This window comes from Copadichromis virginalis, linkage group LG1, assembly GCF_057382275.1.
Source record: "Copadichromis virginalis isolate Kocher_CV1m ecotype Utaka linkage group LG1, C_Virginalis_male_GT1.1, whole genome shotgun sequence".
Classification (NCBI taxonomy): domain Eukaryota; kingdom Metazoa; phylum Chordata; class Actinopteri; order Cichliformes; family Cichlidae; genus Copadichromis; species Copadichromis virginalis.
The window spans coordinates 16,060,903-16,085,104 of record NC_140618.1 but is presented as its reverse complement, the minus strand read 5'-3'; the positions used below and the strand labels follow the sequence as shown (position 1 = coordinate 16,085,104).

The following is a 24,202-nucleotide window of genomic DNA, read 5'->3' as shown; positions in this document are numbered from 1 at the left end:
AATGGATTGAGCTTTTGTATCTATACTTTGATTTCCTTCTATTTTTTTCCATTTACTGACTAACGTCACGCTTCTTTTATGATCTGCTTATGAGCACATGAATGCGCACACACAGGAATGAGAGCACTCAGGCCTGGGGAACTTTCTCTGCATCCTTTTCCTCTCTGCTGGGTTTTACAACAATTATGGTCCTACAGGAAGGTGGGCAAGCTGACTATACATTCCTCAACAACTTCACACACACAGACACAGATGCAACAGCAATTTGATCTGCACACACTCAGTACTGATGATGGTATTCTCACTGAGTGGGAAAATACTTTAAGCTGTTTCTAAGTGGTGCAAATAAGCCCTGAGAGGTCAGCTTCACCACAGTGCAGTGATGTCTCAGAGGAGCACCAGCAGCCCTGAGATCTTTAGAACAAATTTCAGGTTCATGTTCACAGGTCTGTCAGGGGTAGACATTTGTTCAAACACAAGTAAGAGAAATGAGACAACTGCAGACCGACTCAGAGTGTAATTAGAAAACGTGCGCACGGGTGAATGCCTCTGAGAAGACACACACACCGAGCACAGGCTCGCTTGCTTTATTTATAAGGCAAAAATGGGTTACATAGTACTTCCTCTTTTAACTGTCAGGGAAGAGGTTAAACATTAAATCAGCTTATCTGATCTTTCACACACTGGGATAAGAATACAGAAGTATATCATGCTTTATCTGACATCACAGACACTAAAGGAAAAGAATGCATTTGGTTATAATGTATAATGTAGAAAATCTCTAACAAGGTCATATGTTAAATCCTACGTACACAAGGTCTAAAACTGGAAAACCGTGCTGGCATTAAGAGAAATTTAAATCTGATTAAAGAATCACACGACTGTCAAGACCTTTGCTTTGCTACAGCACACTTTCTGAAAGCTTCTCCAAGAGTTTTCCATATTTCTCCATTAGAGCAAACCAACAGAAGTGCGTGTGTCTTAAAAACAGGCTCTCCAGTGGCCTCGCTTTGTTTCTCACACCTCACCTATGGTATCCCATTACTGAACTGTATGAAGCCGTGTGCCACTGATGTCCCATCTCATTTGATATTTGATACCAGTATTACTGTTTCTCTAGTTAATCCCATTCCTTTGAAAGGATTAAGGCACTGTACACAAACAGCTTTTAAGATCTTCGCCTTTTTATTGTTTGAGATAAGACATAAAAACAGCCTCAAGGGTTACCTGTTAATCCACCTCTCAGATGTAAGATGGAAGAGTCTCATTTACTGCTTGTTTGAAGGCGTCATGCTGTTCATTTTGTGTAATAGTAAAACAGGTTTTCCTGAGATTAAGCTGAGGCTGGTGACGGACAAAACTGACAAATGAAACGTCAGACACATTCCAAACCTCTTCATTCCTCCCTCTCTAAATCCCCATTCATTTACCTCCTGCATCCTTTGGACAAATACTCCTGACAGCTCATTCACTAAGCAGTTTGTTCAGAGAAATTAGATTCCTCCTCTTCTTTCACCGTGTCTTTCCCATCCTCTTAACTGCCAAAGTCCTCCCCTCTAATCCTTGTCGAGTTATGTTCCTGGAGCCGGAGGTTGCGGCCATCTGAGAGGAGAGGAGATGAGTTAGAGAAGAGGAAACTGTAAACTGACATTTTTGTGCCATATTCTGCTGCTACCTCGGAGCCAGCTGGTATTTCCCTCTGTTGTTATACGCTCGACCTCTGGGCTTCGGAGGGCGTCTTGTGTTCTGATTTCCTCGATCGTGGTCGTCAGGATAAAATGAGTGAAAATGACGACCTCCTTCGCTGTGTCCTCCTCTCGCCCACGGCCCGTCTGTGCTTTCATATTCTCTTCGAGCTTCTGTTTCTTCCTCTCGCTCCCTCCGTCCCCGTCCACGCCAATGGCCACCCGTCGTCTCCTCTCTTTCCCTCCAACACGTACCACCACTGGGAGCCCAACCTGAGGGTAAGACACAAATCTCCGTACACCGTGCTTCTGTAACATCCAAAAATGCAGCAAACAGGTTTTAGACACATTCAGTCCAGAGATTTGGACGTGCGAGTTATTAATTCATTAAATTGCTTCGAGTGATCCTTGGTCACTGGAGGGCATTAACAAAACTCTGGCATTTTATCACCTTTTATGTTGTTTTGACGAATTCGAGAACAGTTGCCGTTTACCTCATTTTATAATTCACAGACTGTATCCAAAAAATAGATGAGCCCACAGTGACATGATGTGTACTCTTTTGAAGCACTGAGGTGCACATTTCAGCTGCTGATGTCTAACTTTCTTATATGGTAGCAGGCTGGAAATCTGACTCCACCCTGGGTTACTCAGGCTAACCATGTGTTTTGGGAGGCAATCACCATATCAGATTGTCTCTATATGATTAAAGCAATCACTTAAATGATGTGATTGGAAGTCTAGTGTAGAAAATAGTTTAGAAATCAGTAAGTTGTGTGTTTTTAGCAAATGAATGAGAGCTTAAAATAAGAGTGAAGAAAGGTCCAGAGAGTCTTTATGACGCCATGACTGTACAAAAGATGTACAAAAAATATTTTTATTAGAATATTATATGAGCTACATTAGCATGATACTTCATTTTTAATAACATGGTTCTCTTTGATACTGGCAGATATAAAGCAACTCAACTGAGCCTGGAATGAAAGTTATCCAGATTACAAGACAAGCCCAAGTTCTCCAGATATCCTAAGGCTATCTGTGCCAAATTGAAAGCAGACCACAATTATCCTTACGCCACCGTCAAAGTGACGTCCAGTCTGCACCTGCCACCTGACATTTATTTAAATTAGGATGACAATTTGGGCACCAGCTTAACTCACCTGGTGAAGCAGGTGAGCATGTACCGCAAGGCTGAAAGCAGCCAAAAGCTTTTGAGTCTGACTGCATGTCTTCCCCCTCTCCCAGTTTTCCTGTCTAATCGCCACTGTTCTATCACATAAAAGAGAAAAAAACTCTCAAATAAAACATATAAATAAATGGGACCACAAAAGAAACATCATGTTGTACTAAAAATACTTTAAAAGAGTTTATTGAGACCATAAACTCATGAGGAAAGTGTCATGAGGAGGAGGGCCATTTACTTGTAGACTTCTAAACAATTAGACTGAGAGGAGGAGCTCCTTGGGAACGGCTTTTTTTTTTCAGATCCAGAGACGACGATCTTTCATATACATTCTGTGTTTTAATAAGAGTTTATTTAGAGTCTGTGATAGGACTTTACTGAAACCAGTAAATGATAATAACTTTGACTAATGCTTGAAATCAGCAGTCTTAAATGTAAATGTTAATCAGTTCGAACTGTATCAACATTCGTCTCGTCCTCTCTCAAACATACACAGATATCCATCTTGCCTTTCAAGTCTTCCCACAATTATGTGACAACAGCCCACAAAACAGCAAAAATTAAAAATTTCAGGCAGGACGCACACAATCATCAAGTTTGCATTAACTGTGTCGACAGCCGAATTATGATAGGACAGAATACTTTCATCGCACTGAGAGTTTATACAGCTTTCCTTACAAATAACAGAGCAGGAGCAGCTTTTTATTGTTGCACGACTGATTATGAAATTGATCTGCTGGCAGGAACAGTTTCTCTGGGTGTGTTCAGCTGCCACTAAAATCTATTGTTGGATTCACAGAAGCCTGGGACTTGCCATACACTTATGAAACTCTGACAGATGTGGAACGTTTTATGCCAATTACAAAGTGCTCAAAATAAAACATCAAGTCCAACTTTAGAGTTTACCAAACGGGAGCGGCGCATTTGGCTAAATCAGACCGCCATCTTCACATCCATCCTGTGCCTGAATGTGAAGGTGCAGAAAAAGAGTATGTAACACATGCCATGAGCACGAGAGTAATGCGTCAGCGAGGCCACAAGGATCACAATCTTTTTAAAGGTGTTTTATGGCTTGCAGAAAAAAGGAGGAGTTAAAGAAGGGAAACATTAGAAGTTAGGGTAAATATTTTATTGCGAATATGTGTAGCTCTGATAAGAATGCATGAAAATAAGGTTGTTTACAACATCTTGTCTTTTTGAACAGATATAAGCTGGAGAGACGTGGAAGAGGAGCTACACTGGATTCACTGTAATTGCGAGGGCAGGCGGGCTGAGGAGATATTTGCTGAGGAGACTAAACATCAGGCCTGATTCAAACAAAAACCAAACCCGGGTCCTCAACGATACCACATAGCGCCACCGCTACTCTCACGCACATGCATGCTCTCTCTGCGGCTCACACACACACACACACACACACACACTCACACTCATTTCCCCACAGCTCTGTAGTAATGATCAGTGTCTGTGTCTGGCAGAAATGAAACACTGAGGTATAAAGAGTGTATAGCCTTCCATCTATAAAACCAGAAACATCCTCATGAGACCCACAAGGGTTGACTTGGGCAGAAAGCAGACAGTTCGGCGCAAACTGGAGGATCTGCGCCAACATGGCATGCAGCGCAACGGTCGCAAAAGGTTTATAAGTCACAGGGTTGAAGAGAAACTGTGGGTTCATATTTCATAAGCTCCCGCTAAGTTGGCTTTTGTGATGGGGTCTGCAAACTCCAGGCAAGAGGTGAAGTTGGCCTACAGCCTGCACACTGCAGTCAAGACCGTCGTATAACGATGCATTAATGCTCCTTCATGACAAAACAGGAGGCGTGTAAAAAGGTTCAAGAAACAGCAAAGGGTTTTGAAGAGTCTGGAAGCTGGAAGAAAATTACCCCACTGATAGAAGTTAAGATGATGAATAGAAAAAGTAAAACAGAGGGGAACAACCGAGGGGAAGGGGAGCAGAAAGAGGGGAGAGACAGACGAGAGGAGTCTGTAATCAGTTGTTGTGAGTCCTAAAATAGAGCTCTCCCAGCCTATAAACAGAAACCCACTATTACTAGTGCACTGACAAAGCAAGTCTCGGATCCAAGCGTGTGTGTGTGTGTGCGCGTGCAAATGAGCACGGCGGTATGTGATGAGGCCGCAGCACACATGGAGCTCATTACAGCATGGCCCTCTGGGTAATGTGGTTCCATGAGGGCCCCAAAGAACTACAACCGCAGATCAACTGTCAGATTAAAATGATGCTTCTCTGTTCAGCTCCAGGAGGATTTTTTATTAGTTTTTCATGTGAGCTCGCAGACAGATTGCACTCATCGGATCACTAGGGGCCTCTTCAGCACTCGATACTTTTGGACAGTGATTAGCTTAAAATATAAAAACAACTGAAGCGTAAAAAATAATAGAGACATCGTGGCATCTCTTTTTGGGGCTTCTTTCTTTTCTTTTCTTTTTTGTTTTGTTTCCAGAGTAGATGCAGATACGGGAAACACATGAAAAGAAAATTGGTCTGATGTGCAACAAAGGTCCCCAGCATAGCACAGAGGACATTATGGTTAAATGGTATGCATCTGAACCACGAGGTTACCAGAGCACACCAGAAACACTGTAACATTCAGTCAGAAGGGTTTTCTCTTTCTGATCCTCATTTAGGATGGTCTTTAGATCAAACATCTTTTTCCAAAGAGTCATGGATCAAATGGGAGCAAAATTATACAGCACGAAAACAACACACACAAAGTGAATGGTAAGGGCAAAAAAAGTCGACGACTTATTACAATAATTTATTTCCCCACATTTCTATCCCAGGACTGTCTAGAGAAGCAATTTAAACAGCCTTAAATTATTTTGTACTGTATCTCAGCGTAGCTTCTCAGCTCTCACTGAAACCACTTTAGCGCTTCTACCTTTAACCTAACTCTCTTCTGATTGGCTGCCCCTCATTAACACAAGGTTTAAACAGCAGATGTAAAAGTGCTTTTGTGCTCACATCCAGAGATGAGATGATCATATTGAGGATACCTGCTCTCTTTTATAATGAGCTGTCAGCCCAGGGGCATTACTTATGCGTATGTTGACAGTAGAATCCCATGTTTGATGCCCAAACAAGGAAAGGCACAGTAAGCTCCATTTGTGTTAAAATCAACTTCTCTACACCAGCACACAGCACAACTCCACCCCTTTGGCCTGGTAGGCCTTTAACCTCCTAACCAAAAGACTGAGAACAAAGAACCTGTAAGTTAAGAAGACTGTTTAACATTAAATCTGATTGCCATGCAATGTAAATAGATATTTCCTGACTTAAATGTATAGTAGTTACACGAGAGCTCTGTATTAACTTTAAATAAATAGAAATCTTATGATGGTGGATGCATTAGTGACGTAAGTTGACATTCTAATCTCTTCAGTCCTTTCAGTAGCATGAAAGCACTGTGACTTGGTTTGGTCCTTAATTGTAAATTTTTTTGTTGTTATTTGAATGTGTTGAGAAAATCATGCATGCATTCATCTGTTAAATCTACTAAATCATCATTGTCATAATAAATATTTTGGAACGACTTTCTGGATCTCGCGTTTAAATGTGCACACCACATCAGCTGTCCTGTGAGCCAGCGCTACCAACATCAGTGTACTTTCTACAGTTTGTATTCTGCTGTGATATAACAGCACAGAACAAGGCCAAGTGCGCATTTCCGTGTGATTTTAACTCTTCGATTATCGCTTTCAGAGCAGACTAAGTGTTTGGAAAGCTGACAAATAAAGCTAAAGTGTTAAGAAATACTAATACCACAGACCAGCACAAAAAGAGGCAAAGCAACTTAAACCATCATCATCATCTGAACATGCAGAACGCATATTCATATCATTTTTTATGCTTCAGACAAATTAAGCAACGTGTTTACAGGGAAACTTTGTACCAAAAGGTCCTAAAGAAGAGAAAGAGTTAATGGAAACTTTAAGTGACGAGCCAGGATTCACATGTACAGAGATAATCAGATAAAAGCAGGTATCAAGTGTGTGTGTCTCACCCGAGTGTCTGTGTCTGTATCCGGTTTGTGTTGTAGTTTTAGGACGTGACTGTGGTGCGTTGGGTCTGGACTGCAGGACTCTGCCTTTCTTGTTGCAAGTTTCTGTAAGTTTCTCCCTTAACTGGAGGAACAGAGACAGGCTGGACGACTGGGAGAAAGAGACAAACGTAAGATTACACACCCACAGATTAATTTACTTATCACTACCAAAGATATTCGTTTGAATTAATAAACAGAAGCAAAACCAGACAAGCTGGAATAAGAAGTCACTTCTTTGTCCCTCTGAAGTATTGACAGATTCATAAATGCCCCATTTTTCTTGTCCCATCTCCACTCACATCGTGGTCCAGCAGCTCAGTTTTCTCTGTGCCGCTGTGAGCCAGCAGGTACTTTGAGTGGAACAGCCGTCCATCGAAGCTGTGCCAGGGCATTAGAGCAGCGCTGGGCAGCGGGCAGCCGCTGGCACAGTTAGCACCCAGCAGGTGGCTCAGCCCTCGGACGTACAGAGATCCCAACTGCACCGCACGACTCGAAAACAAAGGCAGCTGAAAACAAAAAAATCACTTGGTTGTATATTTAGACTGTGTAACTTCTTTACAGTAAAATCTAATATTTTGCTACAGGCCATTGTCAGTCACCTAATAGATACCGACGACACAAACACAACTCTTTGCAATCCTGCCAGTGGGTTGGGTTTGAGCTTACCACATGTAGGAGAAGATTTTTTTTCAGCACAAAGAGAGACTTCTTTGATGTTGATTATTTCCCTTTTTAAATGCAAAAATCACCTGTCTAGTATTTAAGAGCTTTTAATCGTTCTTTGACTGTCAAATGCTGCTAACATCAATAGATAAATATACACTGAGATCAACTGCAGCACTGATTGTCGCATTAGTGTCTTTTCTGAACTGCAGCAGATTTAAAAGTCCTGCTGCACAGAACCATCTGTTCCTTCAATGTTTAGCGTCACCGTCCGCAATAAATTCCTGAACATTGTTGTCTCCCAACCCCAATTTGCACAAACATATCTGCTCTGCACTGACTCATAAATCAGAAAATTAAAATACTCCTCAGGCCACCCACTTCACTGTTACTTCACTTGGTTTCCTCGTGCTCACTGCCAGATGACAGTGAAGCATCTCTGTATATCTTCCTATTTGTTGGCTGCATGTGATGGTGAAACTTCTTTGCTTAGATGGACTCAAATTGGCTTTTAAACTAAGACCATAATTACATTTTTTTCTGGATATAACTATGCTTGAGGACATTTTGAATGATGAGGATGAACAAAGTAAAATGAAAACCGGAAAGATATCTCAGAGTGAACCTGCTCTTATACTGCAGCAAACAAGAGTAAATCTCCCCATTTACTTTTCAAAAGTCTTCACCCTTCCCTCATTTCTTTATATTTAGCCAGAAAATTGGGAAATAGTTGCAGCCAGGTCTCCGGGCTTTATGAAGGACATTCAAAGCTCCTTTTTTGGATTTTGGCTTCCCTTTTCAGTCAGGATGAGCCCACACTGCATCAATAATGTTTAAACGCCGGGCATGCCCCAGCCTTTCTTTCCTGCTTCCCTTCCTTAAGAAATGCTTCTTGACAGCCACACTTCCACTGAGATCATTTGTGATGAAATCCGAGAAATCTGATTCAGTTCATCTGGAAGTTGCATGCTCCACCAAGCATGCATCAAGTCATTTCTGGTGATCCTTCAGTAGACACTAGATGGATCAGCTGATGGATCACACCTCTCAGGTATTTGCTAAATTTTTCTTAAAGGCATGACCTTCAGGTCATTTACGATACTGCAGCAATTTCTTTTGCATTCCACTTGTACCCTCAATTTTTTTGCACATCAGGCTCAGATATGCCAACTTTTCTGTTAGCAGTTCTTTGGGAATCAGCTTATTGATGATTTTTATGACTTTCAAACTGTTATGTGTTATTTTAAAAAAGAAAAACCCATAACAAACTGGAATAAATTATGTTTTTTATGACAGCCTGTTGGTATCAAAGTGGCTAAAGATACTATTAAAACTTGTTTTTTGGTCAGTTGTCTTCTGTGTGTAGACACATTGGTTCATCCTTTGAGTTGCCCAACTTCTTATGCTTGAATCATTCGTAGGTCATTGAAAACAAAATAAAAGCCATTCCTCTGGAAACAGCCCGAGGGCTGGACAAAGGGAAACTTTGTAACACCACTTAATAAAAATTCTAGAAAGTCTGTCTCCTTGGAAGCAAAACATCAATAAATGAGGCACTCAAGACTTTTGCACGGTGCTGTAAATGCCCTAATAAAGATAAGTTTCTCCTGAGTAAATAATAAAAAAAAATCAGGCAAAATTATAATATATCTTACAGCTGTTTTGTGTAACTGAGAGAACAAAAACAAACTGCGGGAGAAGAATAAAGAATAAGAGGAGGATGAAGAAGTGGAGCACAAGCTGATTGTAACAGCAGGCAGATGTTCTGTGTGTGTGTCTGCTCTCACCTGTCCCTCAGATAGCACTGATAACAGTGATTACGTGTACACAGACACACACATACACTCATCCCTGCCTGCCACCTGCTTCCAGTCAAACACAGCTTCACCTTCTGAAAACAATGAAACACTGGACAGACACACAAGCCTGAAGGCACACACAGACACAAAGACAGAAAAGAGATAAAGAGCAACACGAGGGAGAGAGAAAGAGTGGTCGAGTGCAAAAAGGATAAGAACGTGAGAACACACACACACACACAAAAGACAGAGAGACAAAGACAGAAATGTGTGTGTGCATGTGTGTGTCCAGTGGGGCGGAGTGTGCATGGTGTAAATAGCTCCATGTGGTGAGCGTCAGCCAGGACAGACAGGCGACTGTCGCCAGCTTACTCTCTGTCGCACACACAAACACACACGCCAAAATCACTGTCCCACACAACCAACGCATCCAAAAACCTATGACCCACAGCCCCTCTCTCCTACACACACACTGGGTGACACTTTTTCACAAACAGACACTTCTCTCTCATAAATTAATCTTTTAATAAAGAAAATCTTTGTGATTTTTACTTCCTGCTCTGATGTGTGATGTATGTGAATCTGTAGCTGTCTGTAAACTGTGCAAACACACACACACAGATATGAACTTGCAGAAATGAATACCATACGCACATCAATAACACTTTGTCTGTTTGTGTTTATGTGCATATTTAATCCGTACACTAGTCACTCAGTTAAAACCCCTCCTGCAGCTCTGAACCTCTCCCATACGACATATTCAAATCAACGCCCAGCCCTAATTATTGTGTAGAAAACAGATGAGCAGCACAAATACAAATTACTAGACATAAGTATGGTAATTAAGCAGTAAAAATAAATGGGGCTACAAAGAGGCAGCAAACACAACGGTCGTTTTCCCAGAGAATGGAAATGCACAGCTGACTCTCAGACGCTCGCATCTGAGAGAACTCACAAGTCCCACGATGCCCCTTCACTGAAGACTGAAATTATAAAGTAGCAGTATCCACTGCCTTGTTAATACATGTCTGATGAGGACTTTGGTTCACTCTGTTTTTATACCAATCTGTTCTAAAAATGTATCATTCTTAATCATCTCAAATTTAAATTTAAACTATTTTGCTTTTCCTGTGCAATAAGCCATGTACTCATTGTTACAATGGTGGATATTTCTAATAAACAATAAGAAAACTCTTTAAACAATAAATTTGACAAGAAGAGTCAAGCAAAAATACCCTTGAACAGAGTGATTTGTCATTCTTGTGTCTGACCGTCTGTCATCTTGCATTAACATCAGCACAACAACTGTGCAGCGGGAGCTTCATGGCATGGGTTTCCAGCTGCATGTCCCACTGAACACCTTTAGTAGAACAGATATTACGAGCAGGACCTCTCGTCCAACACCATTGTCTGACCTAATCAATTTTCTTCTGGTTGAATGGGGGAAAATTCCCACAGACACACTCCAAAATCTTGCAGAAAGCCTTTCCAAAAGAGCGGAAGATGTAAGAGTTGCAAAATTGGATAAACTTCATACTGGGATAAATTCCATACTGATGCCTATGGATTTAGAATAGGATGCCATAAAGCTCCTGTAGGCGTAATATGTAAGTGGCCCATTACTTTTATCCATCTAGTGTATTTATAAAATTTCAATGGTGGATGCTGGACTTAAACATGCCTAAAGTTTCGAACGATGATGTGAGTGTGTGTACAAATAATCCCTGTGAGCTAAAACCTCACACTTCACACTGCTCTGAATGCTTTGGCTCTGTATGATGTCAAAGAGAGGGGATATTCTTATGTACTTCAGACACAGGGGCTGAACCCAGGCCTAATCCAAGACAGGTATGGATTATTTTGACTCTGGTGCTGTGGAGAGTAAGGAGCTGGAAATTAGCAATAATAGGTTCAGTTTTCTTTAATTTCTGCATAATGATGCTGCTTTGGGGATGCTAGTATTTGAAAACCAAGTTTTGATCTTAAGACGATCCTGTGTAAATGAGAATCAGGGAGAGGATTTTAAAAATGAAAGTGTTTCTGGTGTGACCTTTGTGGGTCAGGTTCATACTACCTAACCACAATGTCCTCTGTGCTATGTTGTGGACCTCTTTTCATGCGTTTCCTCCATCTACTCTGCAAGCCTTCCAATTAAAATGCAAAAAAATAAAGCTGCCCAAACTGAGTGAAGTTTCAAAACTAAACAATGAAAGTAAACTTTAAAAATCCTGGACAATTAAATTGTTAGCTAAGCAAGTATAAACATTTTACATAAATTTAATTGCACAGAAAATGCAAAAAAGAATAAATATCCACCAGTGTATGTGCACTTTTAAGACATTCCTGACGACCGGATTTTAAAAATAAGGTTCAAAATTTCTATTTCCAACAACAAAAACACCCTGCAGTTTATCATAACTGCTTATTTTTTCAAGATTGTTGTATGCTTTCTTGGAAAGACCGTCAATCAGCAGCTTATTTATGTTTTCTCTCCACTTTCTCTTCACTTTCTATTAATGGAAACATTTTCAGAGCTGTGTTTACCCCAAGAGGACTTTGTTTACTGTAAACGTCAGCGAACATTGTCTTCTTGCAGCAGGATACACAATGTTTGGCTTCACCGTTAAAAAAACGTGGGGGTGAAAATCTGAAAACAACTATAAAATATCAAAAGCATCTTTTACAAATGATCTAAATGCGTTTGTGACAGACCTCGATCTGTTGAAGCTCCTGAGAGGATTTCAGTCTCAGACACACAGCTTGACTCAGGTAGGAATCCACGTCTTCTAGAGATAAAGTTTGTACCTGAAAACATGCGCACAAACCAAACACACAAGGGAAAATGCGTGGTTAGTCAGTTCAATCACATCCCAGTGTGTCTTCTTTGTGGGTCAGTCTGTTTTGTCTGCTCGCTGTGCAACAAGTCAACACAAAAAGAAACAATGGCCGCTACAGAGACTAGGCTGCCCGGTTGTGTGTACAAAACAAACAAACCCTGAAGTTATTTAAATAGAAGAGCGAGAGGGGAATGTGAATGCTGCAGTGATCAGACAACAGCTACTATTGTCTGTCATGCTGTCTGCTCATCTTTAATCATCTGCTCGTCTAGCCTCCTTCTAACAAGCTACTGTCCTGTCTGTCAGGGCCTTCATTCATTTAAATCACTGCCTGCCAGCCAGCCAGCGCCTGACTGAAAACCAGTCTGAAAGGCTGCCTGTCGATTTTAGTATTAAAGCATTCAGCTCTGTCTCTCCAGGTGGGGCAAACATGAGGAAACAGTTACTCCGATCTAAATAAGACTAAATCTATGACCGAACTTTTGGTGTTTTTCAGTTGGCGTGTGTTAAATGTATTAGAAAAGAAAAAAGAAAGCAGTACTCTAAGCATACTTTAAAGACAGCAAATAACATGTTACACAAAAACAAGACATCTGAGCTTTTCTTTGAAAATGTATCTTTGTTAGAAACGCATTAATAAGTGATTCAAGTGTCTCTGAAAAAGAGTTAATAAAAGGTATAATTCATGTTTCGCTTCTATAACATGACGCACACACGGTTATCCTGTCACGCGATCTAATGTTGTGTTAAAGCTCAGTCAGAAGACGTCAATGCAAAATACCCAAACCAAAAGCACAAATCTCGGCTTCTTTCACATACGAATTAGTGATCACAGGGCATTACAACAGGATCAAAAGCAGCTCAGATTGATACACTCTTAGATTTACAATCAAAATACAGTAATACGAGTTCTGAGGTGGTTTGAGAATTGTCTCCTGAGTTATTCAAAACCCCTGGATGGTTATCAGGACTTGTTGACGTAAGAGCTGAAGTTACAAAGGCCAGTGTCTGTGTCTAAACTGGGCCCCCAGTGAATGATAATGGTTACCGTCAAGCCATCAACAAGCGATGTTTGACTTTACATCACACGGTGACAAAAGAGCAGAATAATTGTTGTGTACGTGTTATAGATGTAAATCCCAAATCAAAAGCTGACTCGTACGTTAAACTGTCATCAAACATATTTTGTCTTTCATTTCTTTGTTTACATGAACCGCCAGCTGTAGGTATCATCCCCTTTCATCTAACAGCTTAACCGGAGCCCAAGCCAAACATGCGCCCTGACCAATAACAACCAAAAGAGGAAAGACCAATCATGCTGCAGATACAATCATTTGTAAAGTACAGCTGTTAATATTATTTTTATGTTTTGTGGGGCAGAATCGATCAACATGACACCAGAGAAGACTGTAAAACATGTGTAACAAACAAAAAGCACCTCGATTTTTTCCTATTTGCAAATAAAAATAAGTTACATTTGCTATTGATTCATTAATAATTAAATCACATCCTTTTCCCAGAGAATCATACAAATATTTCTGCTTTTTTTCTCTTTAAATAACTTTAATTAACTTAATTAACTATTTTCATTCTCTGATCGCTACCAGATAAACGCATCTACACTACCTGTAGGACTAAATATGTGACCAGGCAGAGAGCAGCCAGGAGAGAGTCTTCAATAACTCCATGCAGCTCCGAAAACTCAGGACAGCCAAAAATTGTGAGGAAGGCTGTCAGGCGAAGAGCAGCCACGTCAGGACCCGTGCTGAACCATAACAAGTCCAGACTGGGTTGATCACCTACAGATTCGAGCAAAAGAGAAAAATACTATGGATTTTAGATGGAAAAATATGGCACAATATCTCTTTCATGTGTTAAACGTAACCAGAGCCAGCTTTTCAACGTGAGTCTTAAAGCCGCTGGTGCCTCAGGGTTAGTCTACAATGATTTTAATTACAGAGAAAACATAATTCCCAGGAAACAATCACTTATAACCACAGGACTCATTTGGTTGCTGCTTATTTGGGAGCAATTTAGTCCTATAGTGCATAAACCAAGAATCATGGACATAGTTGTCGTTTTATCATCCCAGGGATTAAAAAAATAAATCAAATAAAATCTTGTATTGGTGGTGTAACTGTACTGAAATCGTGTTTTATTTTGTGTCCAAAGATACAGAGATAAGTATATGAAAAACAGAAGGTACAGTACAGGGCAGGCTGACTGGGAGAGGGTGGACGATATCAGGTTCCTTCAAAGGGTTTCCGGGGAAGACAAACCATTCCCTGATTGCTGGAGGGTCCACAATCCTTCCTGAAAAAGCACAACATTGTCAGGGTTATGCTTGGATTAGATTTACTTGATTTCCTGCAAAGAACATCATCATTCTCCTCACTTTACATAAAAACTAACGGCACAAACTCCGCTGACGTGTGTGTGTCTGCACAGTTCGTAATCCTTTTGCCTCTCCACTGAAGATATATATTTGATGTTGCCAGAATCTACATGCGTCTACCACAGACTATATATGAAGACAGACAAAGCCACTGTGAAATCACTCAGACCCAGATGTCTGTTGATTAATGTTAAATGAGACCTCAACAGACTTAGAAACCAATCGGTAACCCCCTGGTAACTGGTTGCTAAGTGTATATCCTGACTGGCAGGTGAAATCCGTTACAAAAAGGGTGCTGCACCAAAAACCTCCTTTTGATTGCTTTAGTCACTAGCAGATGCACTTGCCCACAGTTTGCATGGAAGACGTCAACAGTGGTGGATGCTGAAATTGCCGACTGCAAATGCTTGCAAACTAACCACGAAACAAAGGCAGTTTGTCTTCAAAATAAAAGTTGGGCCTCTGTATTACTAAGCAGGCCATATTTATCAGATAATTACATTTAATTGATCAAAAAAAAAAAGACCAAAGGCACAAATATGAATGGAAAGTTCCAGCTTGGTGAGTTGGGAAAATAAGACCTGATAGACACCTACTGGCTATCAACACGCCTCTTAGCCAAAGTGAGTATCCCTGTAACCTTTTAAGCAAAATCCAAATGATTATAATAAATAACTAACTCATTGCATAGTTCTAATAGGATAATAATATGTTGTTTTTTCTGGGTATTTTAACACTGGAGTCTATGGGGATTAAATTGCTGTTGGAGTCAGACTCATTTCACCACTAGAAAAACTGTAGTTTTTGGCATTTCTTGCTGACTTTTTTCATTCGTGTATGCTTCTGTTCTCATTGTCTTATGTATTAACTGTTTTACCATTGTGACCAAGCAGAAGGAGGAGACCATAGATGAGTTGTCTGCAGGGCTTGTAGACGAGGGCTTGAGGCACTAACTCTGTGTCCTCCTCATCCTCCAGAGTGTTGCTACACTCAGTGACACCCACACACAAGACAGTGTAAACCATGAAACCCTCTGCTGCTGCATGCTTCTCTCTACATGCCTGTGGAAAACCACACAGTAAAGAAACATTTATTCCAGTCTGCAGGGAGCTCTAAAGAACAAAATCACATATATGACTATAACATACCTTTAGGATTTCTGGACTAACATATTTTTCAAAAGCAGAGGGAAGTGAGGAGATTTCACACAGCTCGGGACGTTTCTGTCCAGGTAGTGTGTATAAGCAAACACCTTTCTTCAGTAGCTCTCTACGAGGAGTCGAGAGATTCAGAGACTGTGGAACCAGTTCAGCTTCCTCGTCCTCTGTACTCCACAGAGAGCTCACAAGTTGGGACACTGCTAGCACCACCTGCCCCTGCGGAGCACCATAATGTGGTGCAGGACTGTTTTTCCTGGGAACAATAAAATGAAGAATTTTAACTATTTTGGCTCATTGACAAACGCAAACAAGATTAGTGTTTTTCTTTGCAGACAAAAATAAAGAGTGATGGGTTGGTACCGCATGTTGATCTGAGTTCTGTATAATAAAGAAGGATTTGGGCTTAAATCAAATCAAATCAATTTATTTATATAGCACTTTTCACAGGATAAAAACCACAAAGTGCTTCACAGTAATATAAAACAGAAATACATAAAATACATTAATAATAAAACAAACAGCACAAATCTAATTAAAAGCCAATCTAAATAAATGAGTCTTAAGCTGCTTTTTAAAAGAATAAACACAATCAAGGCAACGTAATGAGAGAGAGCATTCCACAACCTGGGGACCACCGCTCTAAAAGATCTATCACCACAGGCTTATTGAGGTAACTTCAGGTTTAACGTCACGTTTCTAGGGTTACCAAGGTAGCTCACCATGGTAACTTAATGCAGCAGACCTAACCTGCTTTGAAGCATGTTAAGCTGACAGTAAGATATGAAATACTGAACAACAAGTTCTGTTGAAAATAGCATCACCACTCACGGTTTTCCCACATGTTATTCCTTTTTTTATTTCACAGTTGGCTGGATGAAATTTTAGATCAATTTTGGACAACTGTTCATAACTGTGTGCCGAACATCAAATATGACTGTAAAGTAAGTCTATGCATGCATTCTTTTTTCATATTTGCTCTTCTACTTGCATCATCCAACCGAAACCTGCCAGAGTTGCTGAGCCGTGCGTTAATGATAGTGCTGTGATACTGATAAGTGCATTTATTCACACAGACTGCATTTTTCCGGCTTTCCTTCCTGGCCTCGAACAGACCAGACAGACTCTTCCAGTTTCCCTGACCATAGTACATAAAGCCCACATACATTTTTAGAGCACTTTTTTTTTTTTTACTGAAGCTCTGTTGCTCTTAATATTTTTATCAAATTATATTTTTATCCTTTGTATAATCAGTCACTCTGCTCCCTCTAGGCTTATACATTAGAGGGGAGCTAAGTCCATCCCTTTCACGTGAACATGCTCAAAGATAAGTTAGGAAACCTTGGGATTACCACTTTCACATGTCACTTTAGCCTGATTGCTGATGTTAGGGTAAGTGAAGCAAGATAAGGAAAAGATAACCTGAGTGGGCTGAACTTGCATTTAAGTGCAGGGCTGAGGTGTTGGAAAAACAAACTTAAACATGCTTATGATCTCAAAGTCCACAGGTTTCACACTTACTATTATTTTTAATAAGTGTGTATTTTTTAAACAGACACTGAAAAAAAAATCTGTCAAAGAAAAGCTTAGAGAATGAAGTCAAGGAACTCTTTAACATAAAAAGGGTATATTATGTAACTAAATGTAGCCAGCAACAAATATAGCTTTGATTTAGTAGTAAATAAGACTGAAAAATCCAATGTTCTATTAATTCTATTCAATACGGCTGCAGATATGCACCTGTAAGCTGCCATCGCATTGTTCCTGACATCACGCATCTTCTCCTCTGACACCACATCATTACCCAGGAGACAGGCCAGCAGTGGTAGCTGGGTAACAGCCAGTCCAATGGTTAGGCAGAGCCTCTGTCGGTCGTACATGACAGTGGTGAGGCTGTTTATCCGCAGCTTTGCCACAGACAAATAAGGGGCACTTTAGAGATAAGGGTTAAAACAAAATGTTCCAATCAGACAGTTTGACCACATTTGTCAATAAAATTAAGTTAATTTGCAATTATGAGATTGATTTTACAAACCTGTCATATATGATGAAGTCTGAATCCTCTCCCAGAATACCCATGCTGCCATGTTGGCGAGCATAGCTGGCAATCTCATAGTCTGCCTCCCGCACTGAGCAAAACACTTCCTGACCTAATGACCTGTAAAACAAAACAAAACAAATGTATAAGAACTAGAATTACTGGCTTTATAATTATGGTGCATATATTCTGTCCTGTCTTGCAAACAGACCGGAGAGCAAAGGGTGTGAATGTCGCCAATCCTGAGGGCAGACAAAAAAGCTCTCTACCCGGCTGATCTCCATGCTCTTTTATGTGACAAAATATCTTTGAAATCTTCCCGTTCACTCTGCGTCTCCTCTTCACCTGTAGACCAGAACCAAGGTTTTTTGTAGTCACGCAAAAATAAGAGACCAATATAAAAAAATTTATGATGTTTTTGTAGCACATTTTGTGACTTAGCTACCCTTTGTACCACTGACAATTTGAGGTATGTAGAAACCTGCCAAGGTGTTATTTATTAAGGTTATGTTCTCACCCACTCTTGCCTCTTCTGCTCCTCCACTACTCCATCAAAGAAAAAGACCAGTCGGATGCCTGCAGACGTAAATGCCTCAACCCATCTCTTTAGGATATCCAAGTACTCCCTCCACTGGCCCCCACATGCCCAGTCCTTACATGAATACCAGTAGCACAAGCAGGCCATACCATCGACAACAAGTGTGGGGTCTGCAAGTAAGTGAAATCAAAATGTAACATACAGCAGACCTGCATGATAACCCAGACAATGATCACCGTTGTGTACTGTCTGCCTTGGTTCTTGTTGATGTGGGTATACACATAGTAGTACAGTAAACCAATATGGGAAAATAAAGTAGAAGCATATAAAAGTCATAAGATATTTTCAAAGGAACATGAACATGTCCTGTTCTGTAAGTTTTAGAGATGCCATTAAAAGCACTGTTTTAGCTTCCACCAACTACACTGTACTGTGTTACAATCCACCGAATAAACATGCTTAAAGGCATAGCATATACTAAGTATGGGTTTAAAGAAAAGTGCTACCTTTTAAACTCCTAGCATTGCATGGCCTTTGTTTAGGTCTGTTGTTATGACTAGTAAGCAAAGGTGTACATATGACTACCACCAGAAAACAGCTAAAAATATCACAACTAATACTATACTATTAAAATTACGGTTAGGAAAACATGTACTTCAAATTAAGCTAAATATTTTTTTCTGTCAGTAGGCCATAATTTTTACTACACATTTTCAAATACATCTGTAAGTACAAGCATGATAATAACTATTGTTACTACCATGTCACGCCCTGAAATAAAGACTGAACAGGTGTAAACAGTATTTACTTGATGAAGCAGTACTTTCATTAAACTGCACGCACCTGTCCACCACCTATGTTGTTGTAGTGTTCTCTCTGTCTCGTTTACAAGCCACAGATTTTTGTTAGTTTTTTAAATAGATGTTTTATTTTGCTTTTTTTAAACATTAAGAAAATTTAAAACTGACGATTAGGCAAAAGCCAGAACAAACTATTTCCTTCAGCCAAAAGCTAAAAGAAAATCTCTCTATATATAATCATAGGAACATTTCCAAGCCAGCAATGTTGGAGCAAGTTGGCTTATTTTAATAATTAAAGTTATTATGACTTTTTTCCTCAATCACTGTCTTGTGGGTGTTTCAGTCCTTAGTCAGTTTTTAATTACAGTTTTCCTTGCAGCTGCCATTGGCTTTGATCATTTGGATAAACATCTCCTTTAAATTGACTCAAATATAAGAGCAGACACAATGGCGGAATTATATAACAGAAGACCAAGGGATCTTCCAAGAATGGTTGCACTATTTTGCAGGGAACTGACTTTTATATCCCTCGATCTCTATTCTGAGACTTGCTCCAGAGCAAGTTAGGTTTGCAGTATAAGTTACCATGGTGATCTACCTAGGTAAGAAGTGATTCCCCTTTGTAGTACTAGTACTGCTTTGCAGTATGGGAGTTTGGTCATCCATGGCCCACTTGTGTTTTTAACTAGCCTGGATTTCCTTGTGTCTTCCTGGATTTGTTAAGTCTCCATCTCTGAGTTAGAGTGATTATGGCTTATTATAGGCTCATTATTATTATGTTATTCCAGTTTTGGGTTGGTTTGTTTTTGGTTGTCTCTTGTCCAATGTGTCTTATATTTGGTTTTACTTTCACTGTCTCATTGATATGTTTAACCTGTTTCTTGTTACCCACCTGTTTCCAATCTCCTTGTTATCCCACAATTTGTTCTGTCTGTATTTATACCCCTTGTATTTCAGTTAAACTATGTTGTGTCCTACTGCTGTCTTTGTGTGCGTTTCGCTGGTCCCTTGTCATTTTCAATTCGGTTGCCTGGATGTCAGGACTCTGTTTTTCCTCTGCTTTTGGACTTTATCAGCCATAATAAAGGGTTCGTTTTTTTCTTTTCAAGTCTGTCTCTGAAATCTGTGTTTGGATCTTCCACCTTTGCTCTACTCCAAAAAAAATTGCATCCTTAAATAGAGAACCACTGCTTTAGCAGGTTAATAAAGCCAAATATTGTACACACATCTGAAAAGCTGAGAGCTGAAAAGCTGTTTCCTCACATTACTTTACATAATCATGCACACCAGTGGAGAAAGCTGGAGCTTCTGGGGGAGTCTGCTAATATTACCATTTCATGAATGACACAGAGCCACTGTCACACTGGCTGCACACAGAAATAAACTCAACTGCTGGTGTGAGGTGCGGTTGCGGAGGCCTGATGCTGTCTGGCCATCTCTCTCAGGTTCACTGTCACACAGGCTTCTGGACAGCAGCGGTCCATGAAGTACTGTAGACCCTTCACGCCCATTCCTATTGAGCAGAAACACACAGGGAGGAAGCATTTCACGTCTTTCCAAATAGCGTGTACTTTAACTTTTAATCGGGTGGATCTGTTTTGGTGTAACACCGTCACTGTGGGGAGTTGATTTTAATGAGAACTGACACGAATGCTAACTGTTAGCTTCGCTTTTAGCCCCGTTTCGTGCCGTTGCCAGCAAACTCGTATCACGGATGATACGTCACAGCAAATGCTACTACAACTACTCTAGTATCGCTTCACATGGCAAAAAAAGGAAAAAAAAAACTCACTTTGAAATGTCGCTGGACACTGAGCAGCATTGGTCCCTGCTGTGTTTACTTGGTGTAAATTCAAACTACTTCCTATAATCTACGCGTGGCGTCATCACGTTACAAAACAAAACGCACGTGCTCGACGCATGGAGACCACCGCGCATTCATTAAAACAAAGAGTGAGCAGAGACAAAAATAAAATAAAAACGTGGCACGGCGCTTCTTACTAGCGAACATCCTGAATGTCATGAATGAGAATGAGCCTTTGTGTTTGTGTGGGCTCGTAAGACTTCACTCCAGCACAGGATAAGAGGAGGGCTAATTGCTCTCCTGGTGAGTGGGCAGTCTTTTGCTGAAAGCCATTAGGTCTACCTTCTCCACACAAAGCGCCCCCGGTACCTTCCACTCCATTGTGTGACCAGAGCAGGAATAAAAGGAGGGGACATATGCTGGCCGTCAGTGCAGCTGTCAGCATCTGTCGCTCTACAGCCAGATGCTCTGTGGACTGAGAGGACAATAATCTACGCTTTCCAGAAAAAAACCCCCCAAAACCTAATCTTCAAGGAGGGAGGAGCTGTGTTGTAAATCTGCCCACTTTCATTTCCAATCACCCACTCGAGAGTTATGACCTTTGGGCTTGTGAAGGCATTTTGATGTCACCCAGAACTTGGCCTACAGGCTCTGGGCACCTTTCCCAAATGCACCTGGAGCTAAAATGACGGCAGCATATCCCTTTTTATTTATTCATTTATTTATTCGTTTTTTGTTTGTAGCTTTTTGCTGCAGATTATTGTTCAGAATTCCTGAGCTTTTTTTTCTTTTTTTTTTATCTTTTAAGCGTTTCAACAGATTACAGGACAAGTCAAATGATAAGATATATTTTTTAGACTGAATTACATGAAAATGTCTCAGTGCTTCATTACAGTTAATTTATATACATTAGTTGACCAAAGACAAAAAGTGATGTTCCCTGAATGGGTCAGCATACCAAAACCCAAAATGTAAGATGTTTACTTTCATAGAAGAGCACAAAAATGATCAAATGTTTACGTGTGAGAACCTGTAACACACAGTTTCTGTGTTCTAATATGTCTTTGTACTGTTTTTCTACAATCTTTGAAAGTTTTATAAGGGCAACATCTGCTAACTGTGGGTTTGAAGAAATGTGCTACATTTTAAACTCTCAGCATTGCAAGGGTTTAGTTTAGGTCTATGTTTATGACCTGTAACTGAAGGTGTCGATATGAGTGCCTCCAGACAAACATCACAGATAATAATACTACATCACTGACACTGTCAGCTACATCAATGACACAAAATCAAGCTAAATATCACAATAGTCCAATCAGCCTGTAATTTTCACATTAGTTTTACAAATCAGTGTATAAATTAGAGCATTACGCAATTTAACTTTATTGTTATTATTGTGCCTTAACCTGAAGTAAGCCATGAGACCAGGTGTAAACAATATTAACTTGTGCAGCGGTGAAACAGAGACTGCGCTGAAGCAGCACATTCACCCACCTACTCACTCTTTCAGGCTTTAGCTATCTCTTTCTCACACTTGCTGTTTCTAATGGTCAATGTAACCATAAAAATCATTATAAGAAAACTTGACGTATTATCAAATCTGGCTCATACTAATATCATCCAGTTACTGTGGCTCATTCTGACAGTGAATGAATGAGTCTGTGAGCAGCATTGAGTGGACCATTTCTACTTTTCCATAATTTCTCTCACATATATACTGTTACTGTTGTGAACTGAGCGGGCAATAATAAACCCAGTAGTAGTACCTAAACATGATAGTAAAATTAGATAGGTAGATAAAAACACAGTAACCAGTCCAGTCCCCATTTTAGCACTCAGTGTTTTTGACCTGTGCCTCTTGGATAATTTCAGCTTCCTCATTCTTCTGCGCTGACTCTCCCTTCTCTGCTTCCATGTCTTTCCCCTTGAGTTGCTCCCCTCTTTTTGCCTCCCCCTCTCCCCTCCTCTCCTGACCACAGCTTGACTCAGGAGAAACAGAGGCAGATGTTCCAGGAGCACACAACTGCGCCCCCACCCCTACACCTCCCATTTGTACTGGATAAGCAGTTAACCCCCGGAAAGAATTGACCATACAAGCACGCACACACTCGTACAAAGAACACCGCTGGCAAAATCTATACAGGCTCAACAGTTGTCCAACTGAATGAACAACACACACACACTCATACACAGTGCTGTCCAGATCCCCTCAGGGTCTCTGATAGTCACCACTCTAGGGTCACGCCTGATGTCAGTGTTCAGGGCTCATGGTCTCTGTGGGCAGCTGGCCTGGCTAATCCTGCTGCTGCTGGAGGGTGCTTCTCAAACTAAAGGCAAACCCCTCCTCTGAGGGAGGTTTTTTTTTTTTTTGGTGGGGGGTGTTCACTTTGTTCAAAGTGCAAGCAGGGGTTGTTTGTTTGTTTGTTTGGTTGCTCTTTATAAATCAAACATTACATCAAACATAACAAACAGCAAATAGCAGGATATTGTAGGCTTTGTCCCATTTCTGGAGTAGATTTATTTGTAACTCACGTTTTGTGGTCACCCATAAGATTGTAAACATTTTTATTGTAAAACGATGCAAGAAAATGCAACAAAAAAAGACAAATTAAATTCCACTCGGTGTAATGAAAGAGATATTGTTTGAAAAAATCTGAATATTTCATATCAATATTTCATGAAAAATATTTTTGTGTTACTGAAATGTTTTTATAAGATTCCCTAAAATTATGAGAATGTCTTCAAATGTCTTATTTAAAGCAACCAACAATCCAATTATTACAATAATAATAGTAATAATAATAATTTGGAGTGAATAGAGCTTCACATATCTACATAGCGGCACATGTTCTGACACACAGACACACCCACAGACACTGGTATTTTTTCTTTACTTTCACATTTCTGTCAGATTTTTGTCACATTGTACGATAACCATTATGTTACAAAATATAAGCTAAAAAATAAAACGTTTTCCAAGTAATCTTTGGAAATGTGTGAAACTGGTAACAATTGCTTTATTTTCTGTTTACTAATTCATTTACTTTTCCTGTTACTTAAACACAAGCTCTGGAGCAGGCAGTATTTTTATGTGATGTATATTCTATAGAAGGGCACATTTTGACGTTTGAACCGGTTCAAATGATAAATGTATATGCAGATTACACAGAGTGTCGCAATGAGGCTGACAGATGGTGTAAGTCGGTATATTCCTGGCCCAGGTGAGGTGAGCCTCCTGA

At 40.2% G+C, this 24,202-nt stretch overlaps 1 protein-coding gene across 1 annotated transcript; it reads right to left on the bottom strand.

Moving 5' to 3' along the window:
- Window positions 1-509: 509 nt before the first annotated feature.
- Window positions 510-21,051, bottom strand: fam120b (family with sequence similarity 120 member B). Its single transcript, XM_085452591.1, has 15 exons — window positions 20,952-21,051; window positions 20,550-20,672; window positions 18,339-18,529; window positions 18,033-18,166; window positions 17,819-17,941; window positions 17,524-17,715; window positions 15,775-16,039; window positions 15,504-15,687; window positions 14,443-14,544; window positions 13,858-14,030; window positions 12,107-12,199; window positions 7,232-7,438; window positions 6,894-7,041; window positions 1,676-1,958; window positions 510-1,602 (listed from the first exon to the last, which is right to left on the bottom strand). Exons 2-15 carry the CDS (start codon window positions 20,668-20,670, stop codon window positions 1,572-1,574), a joined length of 2,247 nt encoding a protein of 748 aa, XP_085308717.1. The 5' UTR covers window positions 20,671-20,672; window positions 20,952-21,051; the 3' UTR covers window positions 510-1,571.
- Window positions 21,052-24,202: the final 3,151 nt, after the last annotated feature.